Genomic DNA, 19,895 nt, shown 5'->3' with positions numbered 1-19,895 from the left:
CTGCAGGTCAGATGGTCACCAAGCCCCAGTGAAGTCAGCCTCATAGAGTGATGGAGAGGAGAGCAACACCTCACAAGGTAGAAAAAACCCAAAGCAACCAACCACCAATCTCAGCTGGAAACTTAAGAATAAAGGAGAAAAGCATGAGAAAAGGCTGTGGGAGCAGAAGGGAATCAGTGGTGGCAGCTTCRGAGGAAATGGTGTCACGCCATGAGGATTGTGGAATCTGTAGGATTCAGCTCTGGGGCTTGGCAGCGAACGCAATTTCTGCTTTGCACAAATTGTTGGGATTGCTTTCCTCCCCACTGGGAAAGGAGTCCACCAGGTTCTGCTCTTGGGGACATTTACCTTAWAAACAGTTTCATCTTTAATGCCCTTCCCTGCCTGACTTGGTGCAGCTTTTTTTAGTTGACATCTTGGTTTGGATTGATCATTACTTACCCTCTTGACTACTGCACTGATGTTTCTTTAGTTTCTTCCCTATTTTCCTAGCTGGGTTCTGCTCCACCAAGAGTCACTGAGTTACACAACTTGTGTGAGATCTGATTCCCTGCATGGCGAGGATGTGGCACTGCTCAGGGGACTGTGTGATCCCCCCAGGTCACTGCACAGTTTTCCATGGCATTTTGGGATCCATTCCCATCTGCTGGGGCTGTGRGCATCACTAAGCACCTGAGCACAGACATGCAGTTTGTAGCCTGCTAAAGCTTTGTGAGTTTGATGGGCAGTCTGCTAATATGGCATGTTCCAGAGGAAAGGTGCCAGCTTCTCTCGGATGCCATCCAACAAATCTGTTTGGCAGTGGGGGATCTCCAGTGACTCACCAGCTGCTCTGTCATGGAAAGGCTGAGACCCTTTGCAAAGAAAGACATCACTGTGTTGCCCACCAAGTGTCATGCATCCACCCTCCATCGCACACCAGATGATCTTCAAGGTCCCTTCCATCCCAAACCTTTCTATGATAAATATAATAGAGCAAWATGCCACTAAAATACAAGAGTAAGACCTCATSATGTGSTTATTTTCATGCTTTGCTTCTCTCYCTTTTTTTTTATTTATTTCCTAATTTTTCTTGGATGCTGTTTCCCACCTTCCAGCGGAGGGAAGAGGAGTCTGTTGTTTGCTCAGCCAACTGAAAAAAGCTTTGTGTGCATTTTCTGCTGCCGTTTTGCGAAAGTTCAGAGTTCCTGGGCTGGRGCTGCCACTTCTCAATACGAGTGTTGTTCGAACTTCCAGAGCAGCCCACGCAGAGCTGCTTGGGTTCATCTGCGCAGTTCACAGCCCACAGCCAGCCAAACACATTGTTTKCCCCTGGCCTTCCATGAATCGTGCTTTGCAACAAAAGCCAGCCTAGTGCTCCCAATGTGAGTGTGAATCCGAGTGGTGCTGGGTTTTAGGTGCATCAATAGAAACACTCTGGGTGTTTTTTTTTTTTTCCTTTATTTCTTCCCTTGTAAGCACTCATTGTGTCCAAAAATCAGACAGCTTTGTGACAGTGGTCATAACTGTCTGACACATGTTTGGCTTATTAGGGAAACCCTGAYAGGAATTCTCCAGTTTTATAGTTTTCTAATTTTGAGGGATTTTAGCTTGTCTCGGGATTGTGAATTTCGCCTTTTGTTTTGTTTAATCTAGCAGTGATTCTCCAGTGAGAAAGTTCATTGTTTACCAAAAGCTTAGAGGAGGTTTTTGTGGGTTTTCCTTCGATAAACATAGCCCTTCTCATTTTGCTGTGGGGAGATTTCTTTTTTTTTACRAATATTTATATATTCATAATTATTTTTCTGTGGGTAAAAAAAATAAAAGAAAAAAGGAAGAGTTTCAACTGGACAGCAGTGGGCTGGGCTTTTAGTTCTCTTCCCATGAAAAGCCAGAAGATGAAAGGCTGACCTGTCATTACAGACACAAGTGTGGGATTGAAAGCATTGTTTCTGATGGTCAAAACCAAAGTGGTGAATTTCAGCCTGCACTCACCTGGGTGAGAGCTGGTGGGGTTTCAGTGTGATGGGGCTGCTTTTCACAGGAGCAGCTTTCTAGGATTCAGCAGAGATGTTGCTGCTCCTCAGTGTGTTTGGATGAACCATTTACCAGCTGTCCTTCCTGCTTTGCTTTCCAGGGCAGGGGAGCTGCACCCACTGCAGAGGGGCCAAAGAATTGGGGTTCCCTTTTCTTCCCTGCTCCTTTGCAGACCTTGCAGCTGGTAGAGGAGTGTGGTTTGTCTGAGGAAGGCTCTGCTTTGCTGTTCTGGAAGGTGGCCCACTGTGGGGTCATCCAGCTGTTAGAGCTGTCACCATCCACACATCTGCCTTTGCTCACAGCTGGCCAGAGCAGCCTTCTCTCTCTGTAACCGTGGGTGACTTTTCCCTCTGACAGCCCAACTGTTACTGTAAGAGCCCGAGCTGGCCAAGGAGCCTGGGCTGGTCCTCCTGCTCTTGTGACAGCCCTTGCTGTTGAGCAGCCTGAATGCTGCCTCTGTGCCCGCCTGTCCCCTCTGCTCCCCAGCTGCCCTATTCATCCTGCGTGGCAGAGGAAAGAAAGAAAGCAGGGCTAGAAAGGAACTGCTTTCTGCCAAAGCAGCCCCTGGGGAATCCCAGAGCTGCCAGCCAGGGCTGGCCAGTGGGAAATGGGAGCTGAAAAGCTGCCATGGGATGTAGTGCATGGGGGAGGCATGAGCAGGTGCCTCCAGATACCCCTCAGGACCCTCTCTGTTCCTCTGGACTGGCTCCTTCATGAATTGCAGCACTATTATCAGTTCTGCCATTTCTGGAGTTTCCAAGATTTTTGAAGCAAGGAGCTTGGCATGCCACAGGCTCCAGGTATTTACAGGGTACCTGAATGAGTTGTTTGTCAGCAGCTTAGCCCAGCTCCTTCTAGGAAGGAAGGGTGAAGCCAGAAGTACCAAGCCCGGACTCTGCTTTGGGCAGGAGGGTGGAATATCTCCCAGCACTTTGGGATCCATGCATGGGGGGCTGGAAACACAATCTGCAGGCTGGGACACAGGAAAGCTAGTTTATATCCCTGATCTGTTGAAGAATAAGCCCCTATTCTTGGACAAATCACTTAATCTCCCAATGCCTTAGTTTCCTGTTAGCAAATGATACTCCTTATCTTTCACCTCTCATCTCAGCAGAGGAAAGAGTTTGTCTTTTGGTATATATCTCGTTACAGTTCTTTGTCCAGTGGCTGGGGCCCCTCTACCTTGATTAAATAAGTAATTGAATTTAGATTAAATGGTCTAATGCAGTCCTGCCTGGTGGTTGCTGAAACACTTGAATGAGAGTTCATTCAGAGCCTGTCTTTCCATTTCCTCATAAGGCCAAGACATGAAGTAATTAGATGTGGACGTAGGTTTTTATTGTAGCATGATGACAGAGATCAGTGGTTATTGGTAGGAATGGCTTTCATAATCTAGTTTAGTGGTCATTTACCTTTCAGTGACCTTGGTGTCAGGCAAAATTGGCAGCTCTTTTGCAAGGAATGCGCTTCCTCAATGAGGGCTTTGCAAGCTGTCTCATTTTTGGCTCTAGCTTCACATGAACTAGGATAGACCGTGCTGCAATGCAAGACACTTTCAGTCTGCAAAGAAAGGCACAGGCTCCTGCCAAAAGAAGCCCTTTTCAGTGCTGTTCTGCTGCCACTGAATTGCCAGTGGAACAGATCAGCTGTGTCTAAAGCATCTCTCTGCTTATTGCTGCAGCCCAAGTTGCAGCCTTCAAACTGAGAGAGCCTGTGGTGGTCAGAGGCAGCCCAGGGATTTCTGTAAAAAGGGTTGCATTGTCTTGGAGTAAAAGAAGGGAGAGCGTATCTCATCATCCAGTTAAGTGCATGCAAGAAGAAGGAGCTGGTCATTCTGATTGTAGCCTCCCCCCTTAAAGTCCTAATTACATCAGTAAAAAATGTAATTTTGATAAACACTTTAAAGTATCAAACTGTCAGTGATGATTATCCACTCATTGCAGATGCAAATCAGTGAAGTTTCCCATTGACTGTAATGCTCCTACACCAGTTTCCATCATGTGTTGTGAAATCCTTTAGGGTTTTATCTTGTTACTGATGCCTGTTGCCATGGAGAAGAACATGCCATGAGCTGTGCTGTGATTTCTCATGGCATCCCAGATCTGTGGCCATGCCTTGTGGGGAACTGGAGTAGTTCATATCCCGGTGCTTGAGAGTGCCAGATTCAGTGCAGGTGTTCACAGTGACCTTGGCCAAGCCTCTTAATTTTTCTGACAACCTTAGAGGTAATCCCCTGCTTTCTGTGAAGGAGGCTGGATTTTTGTAAGATCTGTGAAGTTCTTTATTTGAGGTGGTGTGGGGCCAGAAGTATTAGTTGAGTCACAAAGAAGTGCTATGAGAGTTGAGAAAAGTGATGGAGCAATGGAAATAGGTATCAAAAAGCATCTGAGAATTTCTCTGCCTTGTGAACTTGGCCTTCTGTCTGCTTCTGATCTCTCCTCCTGCTGCTCAGCCATATGATTTTGCAAATACATTCCTTGCATCTGCAACTACTGCCCTGCAGAGCAAGCCTAGCTACAGGAATCATCTCTTTATGTGATCTCATTTCTAAACTGCTAAGATAAGGAGAGCAAATCAGTGTAGCTTGGAGGGAGAACCATTTGTCTCACGCTGCTTTGGATAACCACCAACCTGGTTTTACCACGAATGTGCTCCATACATCACCACCACAGCATGACAAGTCCTTAGCTGAGATCAAGCAGTGGCTTCCAGCACTCAGAATTCTCAGATGGTTTAATGTACAAGGGCTCTCAACTGTTTTTAGTCCTATGGACCTGCTGAGACCTGCTGTGATAGTGGCTTGCACAGAGGATCCTACAGACCTTCCTCATATTTATCTGTTTCAGTTCTCACATTCATCAGTCTCTGATAAGTATTAGCTTGTTCTCCCTCTGATAGGAGAGAATAAATGGTCAATGGAGTTTATTTTTGCAGGTATCAGGTTTGGATTGGGAATGTCCAGCTGAGATCAGAGACAGTTTTATAGGAGCAGATGGTTTATATACTGCTTCTTGCAGAAGAAGAGCAAAATTAATCTCTCTTGAGTCCCCAGAGTCTGAATCCATTGAAGTCTGACAGAGTCTTTCCACTGACCTCCGTGGCCCCAGGATCACATCCTAAATGAGCTGCTTTGAGTCACTGGGAGCCTGAGTTCAGCTTTGGTGGGCTGGAAAATGTAACCTACTGTATGGGCTGTGCTATTCATGAGCGCTCAGCCCTGTGTGTGTGCTAGCTGTGGATGCCTGGGAGAAGAATAAAGTCATTTTCTGCAGTCTGGGGTGGAGGAGGGAATGGGAATTATATCCCCTTCCCTCAAACCCACTGCTGACAGCACTTGGGAGCTGACCCGCTTCTGGAGCTTCAGATGAAGGTTGGGTGTTCTTGGTACTGTTTCTTCTGATATCACCCCTAATATCACCCTAAAAATGTCCTGTCCAACTGGCCTGACCAGTGAGAACTGACCTCAGTTTGAATTTTCTGGAGTGGGCCACTGAAACAGTTGAGTRTAGCAAGGCTGTGATTTACCCTAGTGGGGTTTCCTTAAGCTTGGAACAAACAGGGTCCCTGGAGCTTCAGAGAAACCTGTTGTGAGTAGGTTTGACACCATTCATTGCWTATTGGCATCCAGTATCATTATCAGCAAATGCTACCTCTTTCCTCACAGCTGATGGAAAAAAACTGCTGTTTGTTGAAGTGATTCCTTTTTTCTCTGGGCAAAACAGCAGCTAGCAAASACATTTGAGTTATCACAGCATGATGCAGGTGTTTTCCATTCCCTACTGATCCTAAATCAGACCTGAAGAGAATTAATTCGGTGTAGAGGGTATAGAATGCAGTGTGAATAACTACAAATTGGTTGGTTCCTCTGGAGCTGTTAGTGATTGATCTGGAGTYATTAGACTGTTTTACAATCAATCTGGTAAAGATTAATTCAGTGTGAGAGCAGTAGCAAGTTTTTTCAATTAATAGCTAACAACATAAACCTTTAGAGTGTAATTTATTTATCAATCTTCCAACATGTATTTACCCCAGAAAGGTTGCCTGGTGGCTACAGATAGGTGTATAAGAAGGTGATGACTTTCTCCTGCCCTTAAACAAATGTTCTTTGCGACCTTAAACGTGGTAGCTCTTTAAACAGAAATGCTCAGATGCTTTGTGAAACCAAATATTAACATTAGGAAACCAAAATACTAACACTTTTCAAGTTCATGGGTGTGCACTGCGACTCACAGGGGTTTTCTGTGATCAGCCAGTGTGGAAGTCCTGTAGGTAAAGGGAAAGGAGCATTTCCACACTAATGTTATCCCTGAGTTCCCTGGTGGAGTGCTGAGGAGTGGTGGTGGCAATCCCAAGGTTCACTGGCCATCCCCTGCAGATCCTCAGCGATGRAGAGGGGTGGCAGGGGAGCTCCAAAGGGGAGGAACCGTCCAGGTTGGCTCTGTTCCCACACACTGCCATTCCTGCCTGGCACTTCCTCTCCCTCTGCATAATCCTCTGCTATTTCCTCCTCCCGCCCCTGCTGCTAATTAGCCCACGATAAACTTTGGTGTGAACAAAAGCAAGCAATTAAGCGTCTGTTGCTTCAGCGTGAGCCGTGTCASAGCAGTGATTTGTTGGAGGCAGGGCAGTGCAGCACCTCCTCKGCAGGAAAACAAACCCATTAGCCTGGCTGAGGTGCTGGTGCTGGGGAGTGGCGGGTCCGAGCTGCTTTTCTGGGTGTGCAGGGGTGTCTTGGGCACAGCAGGGCTGCCTGAGGCTCTCAGAGATGCTGCTGAGCCTTGTGGCTTCAGTTTCACATGATCTCTGCGGTTACTGCCCAAGCAAGGTGGCCTGAGAAGTTACTGAATTGTAATTTTTGTGTAGAAGAGGTTGGGGATTTTTTTTTTTTTCTTTCTGGAATACATTCATGAACATTTTTCAAATTAATACAGACAGAGGAATAATGGTAGAATAAATCACAGAGTGGTTTGTGCTGGAAGGGACCTTGAAGATCATCTAATTCCAACTTTCTTTCCATGGCCAAGGACATCTCCCACTAGACAAGGATCCCATCCCTCCCAAATAAGGGGGAGACTTAGAAAGAGGAAGCAAAAAGCAGGACCTTTGGTAGATCCTGAGCCAAATGAGGTTTGAATTATGTTTGCCAGGTGCACGTATCAAGACCTTGCAAGCTGCTGTCATGTAATCTCAGCCCTAATGTTCAAAAACTCTCCAGGTTTTCTTTGTTTGAGCAAGARGTCCTAATGGAAGGAGAAAGGTATTTGCATGGGATTTTACTGCTGTGTGAACGGACTAAGGGAATTTKGAGATTTTTTTAGTTTGGGACCCATTTTCTTTCCAAAACTAGAGGCAGGGTTCAAGCTGGAAAATTAAACATGAACTATTGCTGGGCAGAGAAAAGCTAAGGATCTTGGAAAGCATGGAATTAACGTATGTCCTCTTTTGACACACCACCCAGCTGCTTTGCCAACAGTTGTCTCTGTTTCTGTTGTAGCTCTTGAGCAGCTGCTCACGGAACTTGAAGATTTTCTGAGRATACTGGACAAGGAGAACCTGAGCAGCACTGCTGTGGTGAAGAAGAGCTTCTTGTCTGACCTTCTGAAAGTCTACACCAAGTCCAGTGGTACAGATGAGGAGAACCAAGGGTGGGGTGGTGGGCTGTCATGGGAATTGCATGGGATCTTGAAGCAGCGTTTTCCTGGAGGCTGGTGGGAAGAGGAGACATGAAAATTAGAAGGAGAAAATGAAACTGGGTTTATTTTTGCAGTGACCTCTAATTGTTTATGTAAAATTACTRTAGTTATGTGTCCAGCTTTACAAGCGAAGGATTCCCAAGATTCCTGATCCTTTCTGTTTTCCTTATTAAATCTTAAGTTTATTTAATCCACTTTGTAAGATACACAGGATGTACTGTTTGGCCAAGTTAATGTTTAAGTAGAAATTTTAACTTACGGAATTTCCTGACTATAAAGTGCTTAATTTTTCTGCTTTTTATTATTGCTTGGGGTTTTTCCTGCGCATTGCCTCAGCCAGCATGCTCTCCCCAAACGTGCTCAGCAGAGACTCTTCTCACATCTGCCTTACTGGAAAAACTTAGCAGCATGAAAGCAGTGTGTGGGTGAAGAGTTCATTTTCCCCATTGTTTGCAGGTGGCGATGAGGAGTACATTTATATGAACAAGGTGACAGTCCATAAACAGCAGGGCGACCAAGAGAAACAAGACCAAGGTAGGGAGCTGGAGATTAATGGGTTCATCRTGTCTTAACGGGGTGAGGAAGGCACACAAGGTCACAGCCTTGCTCTGGCAGCTCTGAGGGCTGAAGCAGCTGCTGGTGTGGAAGCACTGCCATTTTCATAACATCCCCTTGGAAATAGCAGTCCTCGCCAGCGTTGTGAGGTTATTCCTGGAAGTAGCACTTTGGAGGTCGTTATTTTGGGATAAAAACGTTGCCTTCTAAGGCTTGAAGCTCCAGAGCCTGAAATATTTAAGGAAGCCTTCATGCTTTCTTTGGCCACAAAACCAGTCACTTTGCATCTTTGAGACCTTGAAAGTGTATTTTTTGTTTGCTGTGTTGCTCTGCTCTGGCCCAGAGGGTCTGAGTTGTCACAGCCTCAGCCCTCTGCACAGGCTGAGCACCTTCATCTCCCAGGGATATGAGAGTTCTGCAGGGCAAAAGCCAAGAAATTAAACCTAGCTAAAATATTCRTTTCCAATTTAGATTTCCCAGGTTTTGAATTTGTAACACGGCGAAGAACAAAATTGTCTAAAAATGTTCTTCCTCTTTGAAGTTCGCCATGAAAGCGGTTCCTGATAATTGCGTGGAGAGTGTTAGTGACACACATTTCTTCAATGCACACWTAGTCAGGGGCTGATCTGACCATGAATTTCTGGTCCAAAGGGATGAGACAAAAACTCATCAGTGCARCCTGCTGCTGATGTGCTGGTCCTGCAGTAGCTGGGATTGCTCCACTTCCACAGCTGTTTTGGTTTTGTTGCTTTGTGGTGGGCTTTTTTTTTTTTTGTTTAGTTGGGTGGTTTGATTTGTTCTTTAAACTACCTGCAGCCAAACTTGGGCTAACTTCAAATGGCCCTGAAGACAGGATGTCCTCCCAGATTACAYGTGCAGCCCCAGGGTGACCTCCAGACAGGGCCCTCTGGGTGATGCTGTAATGCTCTATAATAGGATCACACAGCCTCCCAGCAGCTGGGCAGCAGCAGAARCATCTCTTTGTAGAAGTTCTCATTTGGGTGGGTAAAGCACAGCTTGCACTGAGCCACCATGCTCAAACACAGGGAAAATTTCAGACTATTTATTTTTAGAGGTGGTTCTTTTATTTCAGACTTCTCCCTATCAGGGCCGTGACCTGCCCACTCAGTCACTCCCTGYGGGACCTGGCACTTCTCTCTTTCTGTTTTCAACAACTTTCCTATTCCAAGTAAAACTTCTGAGTTATTTGGAAATGCTGAAGTGAGTGAGATGTGTGGGATCTTAGGCACAGCTGCAGCTGGGTATAGAGCCCTGATCCTGCCTGTGTAACTGGATGGAGAGGTGCCTGCAGGTTCAGGTGCAGCAGATGGAAGGGGCCCCAGTGTCCACCATTGGGATACCAATCTTCCAGTGATTATGCAGCAARTTTTATCCCTTTTATCTGCTGCAATTCCATGCCTGCAATGGGATGTGGGGACCACACTTYTGTGGCTGAGGCTGACAGATCCTCTCGTGCCCTGCAGAGTTTCTTCCCCACAGCAGCTGTGCTCAAGCGTGTTCCAGCACCACAGAATGAAATGCTTTCCAAACTCAGAGTACATCAGCTCCAAAAACCCCCTCCCCAAACTTTAAAATATGCCATTTCAGCATAAAAATACATTTCCCTGCTCCTTGTATCTTCCTGCAATTTCATTGGTGAGTGTTTAGGCTGAACAGAACATTGCTGTTGAGAGGCTTCTTTGTGGCACAGTAATTGAATTCCCTGCAGTGGGTGATGAAAGCACCATCATTTACTGGCTCTCATTTACTTGAAAACACAGCAAGTCTCTACCCTGCAAGCCCACAGGRCTCTTCAGTGAGCCAAATCCATCTYCTTCTGAATTCAGCACAAAGGGGCAGCAGTCTGGGAGGTGGGACTGGTGTGAAGGGCTCCTGGGGTGGAYGTTGTGATTCTCTAAGCCCAAATACCAGGTGACATTCACTTTTACAAAGAACAGAGAAGTAACAGTTAGTAGAAATGTGAGTTTCAGCAGGATTTGGGGTATTTTTTCTTTTTCCTTCCCTCTTCTAAATCCTCTTCAAACTCCAGGTTTTAGAGAGACATGTTTCTCAGACAACACCTGCAAAATGTTAATGCTTGTCTAGGGAGAGCTATTCCTTCCCTCCCACCCCAGTGAGGGAACAGTCTGTGATTTGTGATGCTGGACAAGGAYGGGGCATGTCTGTCATTGTGCTATCTCAGAGGTCATGGGATTTGGGCCACTGTTTGAGGCCACCCAGGAGTTCTTTGGTGGGAGAGGGGGAGCTGAACACAGATTTTCTGAGCCTTCGGTGTACCCTCCGGATACTGAATCACTGTGCTTTCAGCTGCTTGGAAGATCTGACTTKCCAGAGGCAGACACAGATGGCCTGGAGCAGTTCTGCTGCCATGTGCCCATCCATGGGTTTGGCCTGAGCAGTGGTCACATTGCTGATCGTGGCTGGCTCTGATAAGCCACTGTGCAGGCAGMCACCTTTGCAGTTTGCCCTGAGAGCAGGCTGCTGTTAGATCCAGTTTTTGGGAAAGGCAGCAGAGGAGCGGACAGTCACCCACCTGTCTGCTCRTGGCAGCAGGGACCAGAGCTACAAGGACTGAAGAGACATGGATCTCCAACTACTGTGTACTGTGTGCCCCTGCTGCTTCTCAAGACCCTTTAAAGGCTCAGCAGTGGGTCTGGCCTTCACAGTTTTCCCTCCAGAAGGAAAAACATGCCMTAAAACCAGAGGCCAGCTCTTTTGCTGGGTCTCTCCTGGTGCCACATTCCTGGCTATGGCCTGAAATGACATGATAGCCCTGCAACTGTCCCTCTGCTTCCCACTGAAATAGCAGCTTGCTGCTCCAGCACAGCCCAGGGTAGCAAGTGCTCCACTGGAAAATGCCACACGTCATCCATAAAATTGTTTCTGCCTTGCAGCGCTGGATCGGAAAAGCTCCTTGACCAATGGAGATTCAGGACTGCAYCTGTCACCTCCTCAGAAGAGCCTGCCAGACCTCCCTCCTCCAAAGGTAAGTGTGTCTCACCCTTTGCTTCTCACTGCTCCAGCCTGGAGATCTGAACCCCTTGAGGCTTCACTTTTGTAACATCCTGTGGATGAGTGGAAAGACCTCTGCCCATATGTGTTAGTGGGGCAAAGAGTCCCAGTGAGCTTTATTTGAAAAGTAATAACAAAACATTGAACTAGGGCTTTCCAGCTGTGTGTTTCATCTTTATGAACACTGCAGGTCAGTGTGTGGCTGGTGTAGGTGTTGCAGCTGGATGGTGGCCTGGGCACCCAGAAACCCCTGTGGTTCCCCAAGTTTGTGCTCAGATAGAGCAGGCAGCTGTGGAAGCTTCCCATGAATGTGCAGGATTTTGGGCTGTGCTCCCGGCCAGGGAGAACCACACCCACTGCATGGCACTCCGGGCTCAAGGAAGGAGAAGTGAGGGTTTCAAAGAAACAGAGGTGGTGATGGATCTCAGCTGCTGCTTTGGAAATMTCTCCTGAGTTATAAATCAGCCGTGCCTGGGCTGCTGACATCTTAGAAAAAACAGAAATCCTTCAGCTGCAGAGTGGTGGGGTGGTCCCTGGGCAGTACCAGGACCTGTCTTGCTGGCAGAGCCTTTCTCAGTTTGGCCTTTAGCAGAGGTTTGCTCACAGCTGGAGCACCCAGTGTTGTTTGTGACTTGGTTCTGGTGTTGTTGTGGCTGTGCAGGCACAGCTCTGTGGGGAGGAGTTGCTGGCACTGTAGATTTTTCTGTGGGGCAGCTGTGAGTCAGTTAAACACTGTCAGCTCTCAGTGGGACAACATGTCAACAGACATGTTGTCTGTGTTCCAGCTGTCCTAGACACAGGTCATCCTCGAGACACGGGTCATCCTCGAGACCCTGGATGTTKCTGTTCAGCAGTTGATGCAATGTGGGAATTGCTGTTAGCTGGGATTTCAGGATGGGAAAGGAAAGGAGGGCAGGGAGCAGGCATGGGGAGGGGGAGGAGGCATGGAGGAGGATGGGGTGGTGCATCCATCAACCACAAAGGAGGATTTGTTCCTTTCCCAGGAAGGAGGATGCAGTGTGAGGCCCCAGGACTTTTGCCCGGGGCTCTGTGCAGCTCAGCTGGAGGAGCTGGGAAACAAGGGGTAGGGTGGGATGCAGCTGACAAACGCTCAGATGCAGCATGATGCCTGCTGGGAGCTGCTCCAGCCCAGAGGGCTCTGCCCACGCAGATGGCTGGAGCTGGAGTGCCTGGGAGCCGTGGCCAGAGCTGGAATCCCTCTTTAGCTCTGGGCAGGAGGTGGAATGCAGGCACGGCTGGGAAGCAGCAGCCAGGTGTCCCCAAGGCATTTCTCTTGTGCTTGGTGCAGCCCAGCTCTCTGACTGGGCAATCAGGAAGTTAAATGAGGGAATTTGAAAAGAATAGACTTGGATTTTAGCTGAGAAGGGCACCTGCCTTCTCCCAGACCTGTGCTGGGAATTGCCTTCTCCCACCTGCTTACCACTGGAGCTAAGCACCGTTGGATGCTGGGGTCAAGAACCTCCTCACTCTGAGAATCTGGGTGACAGTGAGCTTTGGCAGAAAAGATACCTCAGTGTCCTTCAAGGAGCAGGATGGGGAGAGTTTTGATGGATGGAAATTATGGGGAAATGGATCTGCCCTGTCTGTGTTTGCAGCTCCCAGAGCAGGTGGGAGCCACAGSCACCTGGGCACTGGAGGAGGGAGCTCCTTACACAGAAACACAGGTCCGGAGAGGAATTCAGATTAGGTCTCTTTGTGCTCTGCAGAGTTTCCTGTGCTTTGGTGACACTCAGGCCCATTGTGGTGTAGCTCTTCACTTGCCTTTTGAGGCACAGGAGAAATCTGTAATGGAACAGGCAAATGTCCTGCAAGGGTTAATAACACAATATATAYCCTTTGAGCTAGAGAGTAAACCACTCCACACCCCTAGGGAAAGAGGAGACAAAACAAAAACCTTTGGGGGCAGCCAAGGTGCAAGCCCACCTAGACCCTGTTGGCTCTCATTGTCTGTAGRAAACAAAACAGAACAGTCCCTTCCCTGACATTGTGGGATTCTGTCAAATAAACCCAGAGCATTTCTTTGTGCAGGCAATTTGTTTATGGCCACAGCACAAAGTGAGCTGGCTACAYGCAGGAGGCCACCACAGATGGCAATTACAGACACATTTCCTAGCCAGGGAAGGGATTAAGTAAAGCCTTGGAGTGACTGGTTTGTTTTKGTTTCTTCAATGTAACACATTAGGACAAGTAGTTCCTAAACCTTTTAAGTGTTTGGAGTTTCCAGCAGTGTTCTACGTGGCTCTGGAAAGAAAGTTCAGTGTGCTCAGAGCATCTGGCAGACCCATGTAAGAAGGAGTTTTAACCCTGGAGAAGTCTGGGAGGTTGGCAGAGCCGTGGGCAGCTCACCCATGGTGTGGTCAGGGCTCCTCRCTCCCCCAGGCTCAGCAGCTTCCCTTTGTGGGCAGCTGCTGGCCAGGAAATCTCTTCCTTCAAGGCTTCCTTTCTGCTTCTGGGCACCAGTAGCTGCTGGTGGAAGCATCCAGGGCAGGATGGGCAGCTTTGCACCTGTGTTTGGTGGCATTGGTGTGGCCTGCAGATGGGCTGAGCTTGGCTTAGACTGCTCTGCAGTGCTGATGCACAGCTGGCCCTTCTTCTGCAAGCCCCCAGGAGCAATCTTGGCTGGCACCATGATTTGTGACCTTCAGGATTGCTGTCTCTGCAGACAGACCTGCATTTGTGCCCCTTCTCCTGGGGGAGTGGGGCTTTAACCCTGAGCATTCTGTCAGCACAGCCTCAGCTGGGTCGGCTGGAGCACTGTAGGACACAACACCCTGTTATCACATACCTGGGGCTGGTTTGACCTCGGTGAGGAGCAGGGACACCTCACTGGGGGACAGGGAGTGCTGCTGCCACGTCAGGATGGRAGATGGGATGCCAGGTATTTGGGAGGAGCACAAACTCTGTGCTTATCCTGCTGATCTCCAGCTCTGCTGTCTCATGTCTGACAGATATGTGAATCACCTGAAAAGTTTTGTTTTGTTTCTTAACTTCACTTTATTTTTTTTTCCTCATGTATTGGTATTTCTAAAGGATCAAGGCATGTTTTTCCTGCCAGCCCTTGCTTGTGTTTAGGGAGGGGTTTGGCAGGCACCACAGGGATTTTCCAGCACTTGGACTCTTTTCAAAGGCTTATTTTCCATTGGTGTTGTTTATCCATTTCCTCCATTTTTTTGTTAAGAGCACAATTAAAGATTCCCAATATAGTTCCTAAAGCAGAGATTTTTAGCTGTTGGTTTCAATCAGCCAGAGACTTGGAGAGGAGAAACTTCTAGTGTAAAGGCAGGGTTGCACCCTTTTTCCTCCTTTGTGGTTCCCTGATAAGATAATCCACAGCACAGGGGACCATCCCCAGGCACAATGGGCAGCTAAGGGGGGTGAGTGCAGCAGGCAGAAATCTCAGTTCAGGGTAAGGCCAGTGGGCTGAATTGCTGCTGTGGGTTGATCTTCCCAGGGCTTCCAGCAACATGAAAGTAACATTTATTATGCAATTATACAGGAATTTCAATTTATATTTGAGCTAACTGTACCACATCTARAAGATCTCATCCACTGGGATGCAYTTGAGTGCTAAARAAAAGGAAAAAAATKATGCCCCACCATTTTAAAGGATCTRTTTTTACCTTAAATCATGCTTCTTTTATGTGCTTTTTCTGCAGATTCCCGAAACAAAACAACCTGCAGTCCCCAAGATYGAATCCCCAGAGGGATATTATGAAGAGGCTGAGCCCTATGATGTCTCTGTAAATGGTATATCCAAGCTAACCCTTGGGAGGGGGCACATGGGGGAGATGGAGGACTTGAGATTTATAAAAATGAGTCAACGAACACACAGACATTTCTTAAAGCTTGTGTGACAAATTTGTTTTCTGCTGCTCATCTCACTTGATATTACAGACCTAATGCTAGCTGGAAAGCAAGAGCTACTCAATTACTCAAATTTTTAACTTCCCTGGAGGAGTAAGCAATATGCTTGGTCAATGTAACATCACTGTAAAATGTTACAAACCATTGGGGGTTCTCTTTGTCCTGGTAGTTTTCTGTCAGGCAGGCTGCACTCAAACACAAGTTTCTATTCAGGACGGAGTGGTGAAGCTGTGGTGGCTTGCATTCATGTCCTAGTGCTCTAATTGTCCCCTTGAGGCTCAAAATCCATGGCTGTGCTGGTCTGTTAGGAGTGATAACYGTTTTTATAATTGGCTCTTTATTCAGCTCTGTCTCTCGTGGCAGTTTAACCATCTGTGAACTTGATTAGAAAGCCACACTTGGTGTGAGGGGACAGCGTGTGGGTTCCCTCACACACACTCACCGCCTGGGACAGCACCTCAGCCACATCCTCCAGCAGTGCCACCCATTCCTGTCACCTGTGGGTCCCCACCCCTCTGGGAGGAGGCTGCTGCACGCTGCTGAGCTCCCACATATCATTTTTTAAGGTGTTCTCCTGCCTCCTTCTGTCACTGAATACCCATCAGTGAGAGATTGCCTCTCTCTGATCTGATAGCAGAGCTGATCTTGTCATCRCCTCGTAATCCCTTTAAGCCCATGAGATAGATTATATCACCCTGCTGCAGAGCAGATCAGCCTTGGCTGCAGCACTGTGTGTGGCGTGGGCAGAACTGAGCGGGGAGAGTGGAGACAAGCAAAGAAATGAGGTTTAAGGGTAAAAGATTTGGATCTAAACCCTTGGCTGTTGAATCTGAGCTTCATCTGAGAGGAGCTGGGTCCTCTCCATCCCCACTGTGTGCTACTGGGCTTTGAAGCTCCCTGTCAGAAAACAGGAGGATCATGCCCAGCTCAGGTGGGAGGAKGTGCAGGCTCATCATGTGCAGGGTGAAAGGTGCTGTTTGGTGCAGAGSAGAGGCCCCTCCAGCTCTGTGTTTTGCTGAAAGGCCCTGGGTAATTTGGCTGAGGTGAGGGCTGTGATGCCTGTGAAGCTGGATCAGTTCAGGGTGCTGCAGTCTCATCCCCAAGGCAGGGGGTTCCAATTGCCTGCACTGTGAGATAAAGGAGATTATTTCTCCCCTCTGATGCACAGTGGGAAAGTGGATAACATGTTCAGAGTCATGGCACAGAAAGACATGTAGAGGATCAGCTGGAGTAGAGCCAGGGATCCGTGTGCTGGGACACAGCTGGTGTTACCCCGGCAGCTCCAGGTACTGCCCTCAGTGCAGTCAGAGACTCTGTCAGGAGTGAGATGTGCACACCCAGCTCCCACCTCTGCTTTTCCTTGGTAACCTGCTGCTCAGAGATGCAAAAACAYCCAGCCACCCACYGAAATGTAGGCCGGTCAGATGCCTSAGGAAATGAGAGATCAGAGCTCTGCAAAAAGAGAGAAAAGTAATGGGAGCACTGTGAGAATGCTGCGGCAGCTCTGGGTGGCTCCGTGGCTGCTGTGAGCAGCTGTTGCACCAGCAGGTGTTTTACTGTCACAGCTGTGAGTGCAGACTGYTGAAGCCAGCAGAGATGGGACAGAGGATTCCAGTGATTCCTCACCCATGACGTGTGTGGTGTCTTTACATCCTGTGCCTGCTCAGCCACTGGTCCCCTTTGCAGACCCCAGCACAGCCCTTCTACACAAACCTGGTGTGCTACAAAGTATGTTTTGTATGAAAAGGGAGGCAGCATCGTGAGAATCTCGGTGCTTTTTGGCAACCTCACATTGGAGCTGGTTCCTTGTGGGAGAGATGTGGAGCAGCAGGTTTTGGCAGGAGGAGGCTGCAGGGGCTCAGGAGAAGGAGAAGTGGGGTGTTCTGTGCAGATGGGAGGCTGGGCAGTGATGCTGGTGCCCTGGATCGTCTCAGGAGATCAGGCTGCAGCATGTGGGCAAAACTAGAGGTGAGGCACAGAGCTCCCCATCCCTTCCCCTGCCCCACCCCGTGCCATGTCAGATATCTGTAGTGCCCTGTACCTGCCCCACACAGAGTGATGCTCACTGCTGGCAAATGATTTGGGACCTTGGTGTGACCATGGAAGGGCAGACATGCAGGGCTTTGCCCTGGCAAAGATGCTGAAGCCTGAGGTCAGTAACTCCCCAAGGCCTCTGTGCCCATCCCCTTTCCCCACAAGCTGCATAGGGAGGAGGATGGCAGCCCAGGGAGCTGCTGATGGTGCTTCATAGAATGGCCTGGCTTGGAAGGGACTAAAAACCATCCCATTCCAACCCCCCTGCCAGCTATAGGAACACCTTTCACTAGACCAGGTCACTCAGAGAYCCAGCCAGCCCTTGCCTTGAGCACTTCCAGGATAGCCATCCACAGCTTCTCTGGTCAACGGGTGCCAGTTCCTCATTATGGTAACCATTTTTTTCCTAAAATCTAATCAAAACCTACTCTATTTCAGTTTGAATCCATTCCCCCTTGTGCAATTCTGTTTGTGATAGTGTTAGAGCAGGAGCTTTGGAAGACACCCATGTGTCCCCAAACAAATGGGCGTAGTGAAATCAGACAAAAATAGGARCACCACTAAAATAAGTGGGTGCAGTGCCAAGAAAGGACATCAAAGCAAGCCTCCAGATGGGCTGAGGAGATAGAGGTTTTGTGCAGCATCAGAGGTGGGACTGTGAGGCGCTGTAGCAAACCGTGGGTGAATTAATTAAAACAGAGCAGGCGGGCGAGTCCGCCGGGTCTCGGGGTCTGTCTTTCATCAGCAGCATTCCTGCCCCTCCATTGGGGATCCTCTGCCTTTCATTTTCCAGCTCCAGAAAAGGCTGCTGCTTCCCTGCCCTCCTGGGCTGAAATGTGTTAAACCCTTATCAGCAGCCTTTGCATAATTGGAGAGTGCGATAAGGAGTGGAGTAAAAACTCGAGAGGGGCAGACGTGGCTGCCAACTGAGCAATAATTATTCAGGCTGAAACAGCTCATCTGCCCTGGCTGCTTTTAATTATGATGAGAATGGTTCTGTTTTAAAAGGAATTGCCTTGTTTGAGGGGATGGGTTGACAATGCTGTCCCTGATTGAATTCTCAGCCCACCTAGAGCGTGCAGGGATGGGACAGCCTCATGGGCCGAGGGGATTGTCACCCTTGTTCTCTGYATTTGCTTATCTGTGGCTTTCTCTCTTTGTCTCCCTCTCTCTCTGACTGTGCAGGTCTTTTTGGTAGGCTTGCTGCGGCTGGACCCAGGCCAGGGTTGCAGGTTACTGAGGGCGTTATTTATGCCACAATAACAATGGGTATGGCATGCTTTCCAAACCTGAAGTGCCTTTTTTTAACAACAACAAAAAAAAAAGACACAAAAAACCCCCCAGCAACTCAGTTTTAGCAAAGATTGTCACGTACCTCCGCCTGGGTTTGTTACATGCATGGAGGGTAATCACCTCTCCCTGTCTGTTATGCTCAAAACATTGTTTTTTGTGGCTTTCCCTGTGCTCAGGACAATGAGAACTTCCCTAGGCTTTATTCCCCTGGTTCTATCACTGGTGCGGAGCTGATACGTGGTAATGCTGGCTGTATTGACAAACTTGGTCAATGGTTGGTGAATGGTTGAAGGTGCTCCACTGGGGCAAAGGCAGATTTGGGAGTGTGAGATGGTTGGAGCTTCCTGCATGATGGCATTGATTTAGCTCCCTGGGAGGTCATGGGAAGACCCACTGGAAAGCAGAGATGGATTTAGATAAAGACACCCAAGGTCACGGTCACCAATGCCTGAGCTGTGTGACTTGGGACCGAGTGAGCCTTGTAGTGACAACCACAGGGTTGTCACAAGCCACCAGGCAAGGCTTGTCCCAGTTTGCCAGCTGCACAGCCTGGTAAACACCTTTCCTTCATGAGGCTGTCACAGTGTCACCAGGCCAGCAGTGGCTGCAGCTCTTCAAGCTGCAGGGAAGAGCTCATCTCATGAGGAACCACGTATGTGGTTGTGGTGGGTGCACAGCAGAGCATCCAGGGCTTCTCAGGACAGTGTCAGCCTGAGACCTGATGCTGAGACAGGGACCAGAGACTCCAAAAAGGGCCAGAGGGGTGGTTAGTGATGGCTCCATGTGGGTAAGGAGAGAGATTTGGAAGATGAGGTTCCCTTGTGCATCCTTGCTGCTGCATATGGAAAAGCCCCTTAGCAGTGCAGAGGTTCAGCTTCTTGCTCTTTGTAGGGTTGAGAAACCTCAGCACTTTCATCCATACGAATTTCTGYACTGGGTTCCTGTGGACAAGGCCTGCATAGTGAGAATGCATTGAGGTGAAGTTTTCCCATAAAAGATGGACAGTTTGATATGTTGAGAGTATGGAGAAGTGAGCCAGTCGTGTGCCCTGTTCAGAGACTCTGAAACACAGTATTTGCTTTTTAAAAAGTTTGTTTAATTAGTGCAGTTTTGACACTTGAAGGTTATAGAGTGAGATATCATTGGGGGTAATGAAAACGCCCTAATTTTAGCTAATGAAAGACTGATATGGATGTAGCTTTGTTACTGCATCTCAGTTCCTTTTATTTAAAGAACAAATAAACCCAACTGAAATGTTCTCCAGTGACGCTCCTAATGGCTTTTTCTTTCTCTTTTCTGACTGCTTTTCCTCTTTTAATTTGCAYCAATCTGATAATGTTACTTTTATGTAGATATTATGATTTGGTGAGAATTGAAATTAGATTG

General features: G+C 48.1%; 1 protein-coding gene across 1 annotated transcript in view; it reads left to right on the top strand.

Moving 5' to 3' along the window:
* AFAP1L2 (actin filament associated protein 1 like 2) overlaps window positions 1-19,895 on the top strand; it is a 64,593-nt gene that overhangs the window by 32,057 nt on the left and 12,641 nt on the right. Inside the window, exons 2-5 of the mRNA XM_057370270.1 lie at window positions 7,511-7,639; window positions 8,166-8,243; window positions 11,180-11,271; window positions 14,975-15,065. Coding sequence (XP_057226253.1) covers window positions 7,511-7,639; window positions 8,166-8,243; window positions 11,180-11,271; window positions 14,975-15,065 — 390 coding nt within the window. The remainder of the gene's footprint in view (window positions 1-7,510; window positions 7,640-8,165; window positions 8,244-11,179; window positions 11,272-14,974; window positions 15,066-19,895) is intronic.

This window comes from Malurus melanocephalus, unplaced genomic scaffold (genome assembly GCF_030028575.1).
Source record: "Malurus melanocephalus ecotype Western Australia unplaced genomic scaffold, MMel_1.1 scaffold_122, whole genome shotgun sequence".
In the NCBI taxonomy this organism is placed as follows: Eukaryota; Metazoa; Chordata; class Aves; order Passeriformes; family Maluridae; genus Malurus; species Malurus melanocephalus.
This window is presented reverse-complemented; position numbering and strand designations above follow the sequence as displayed.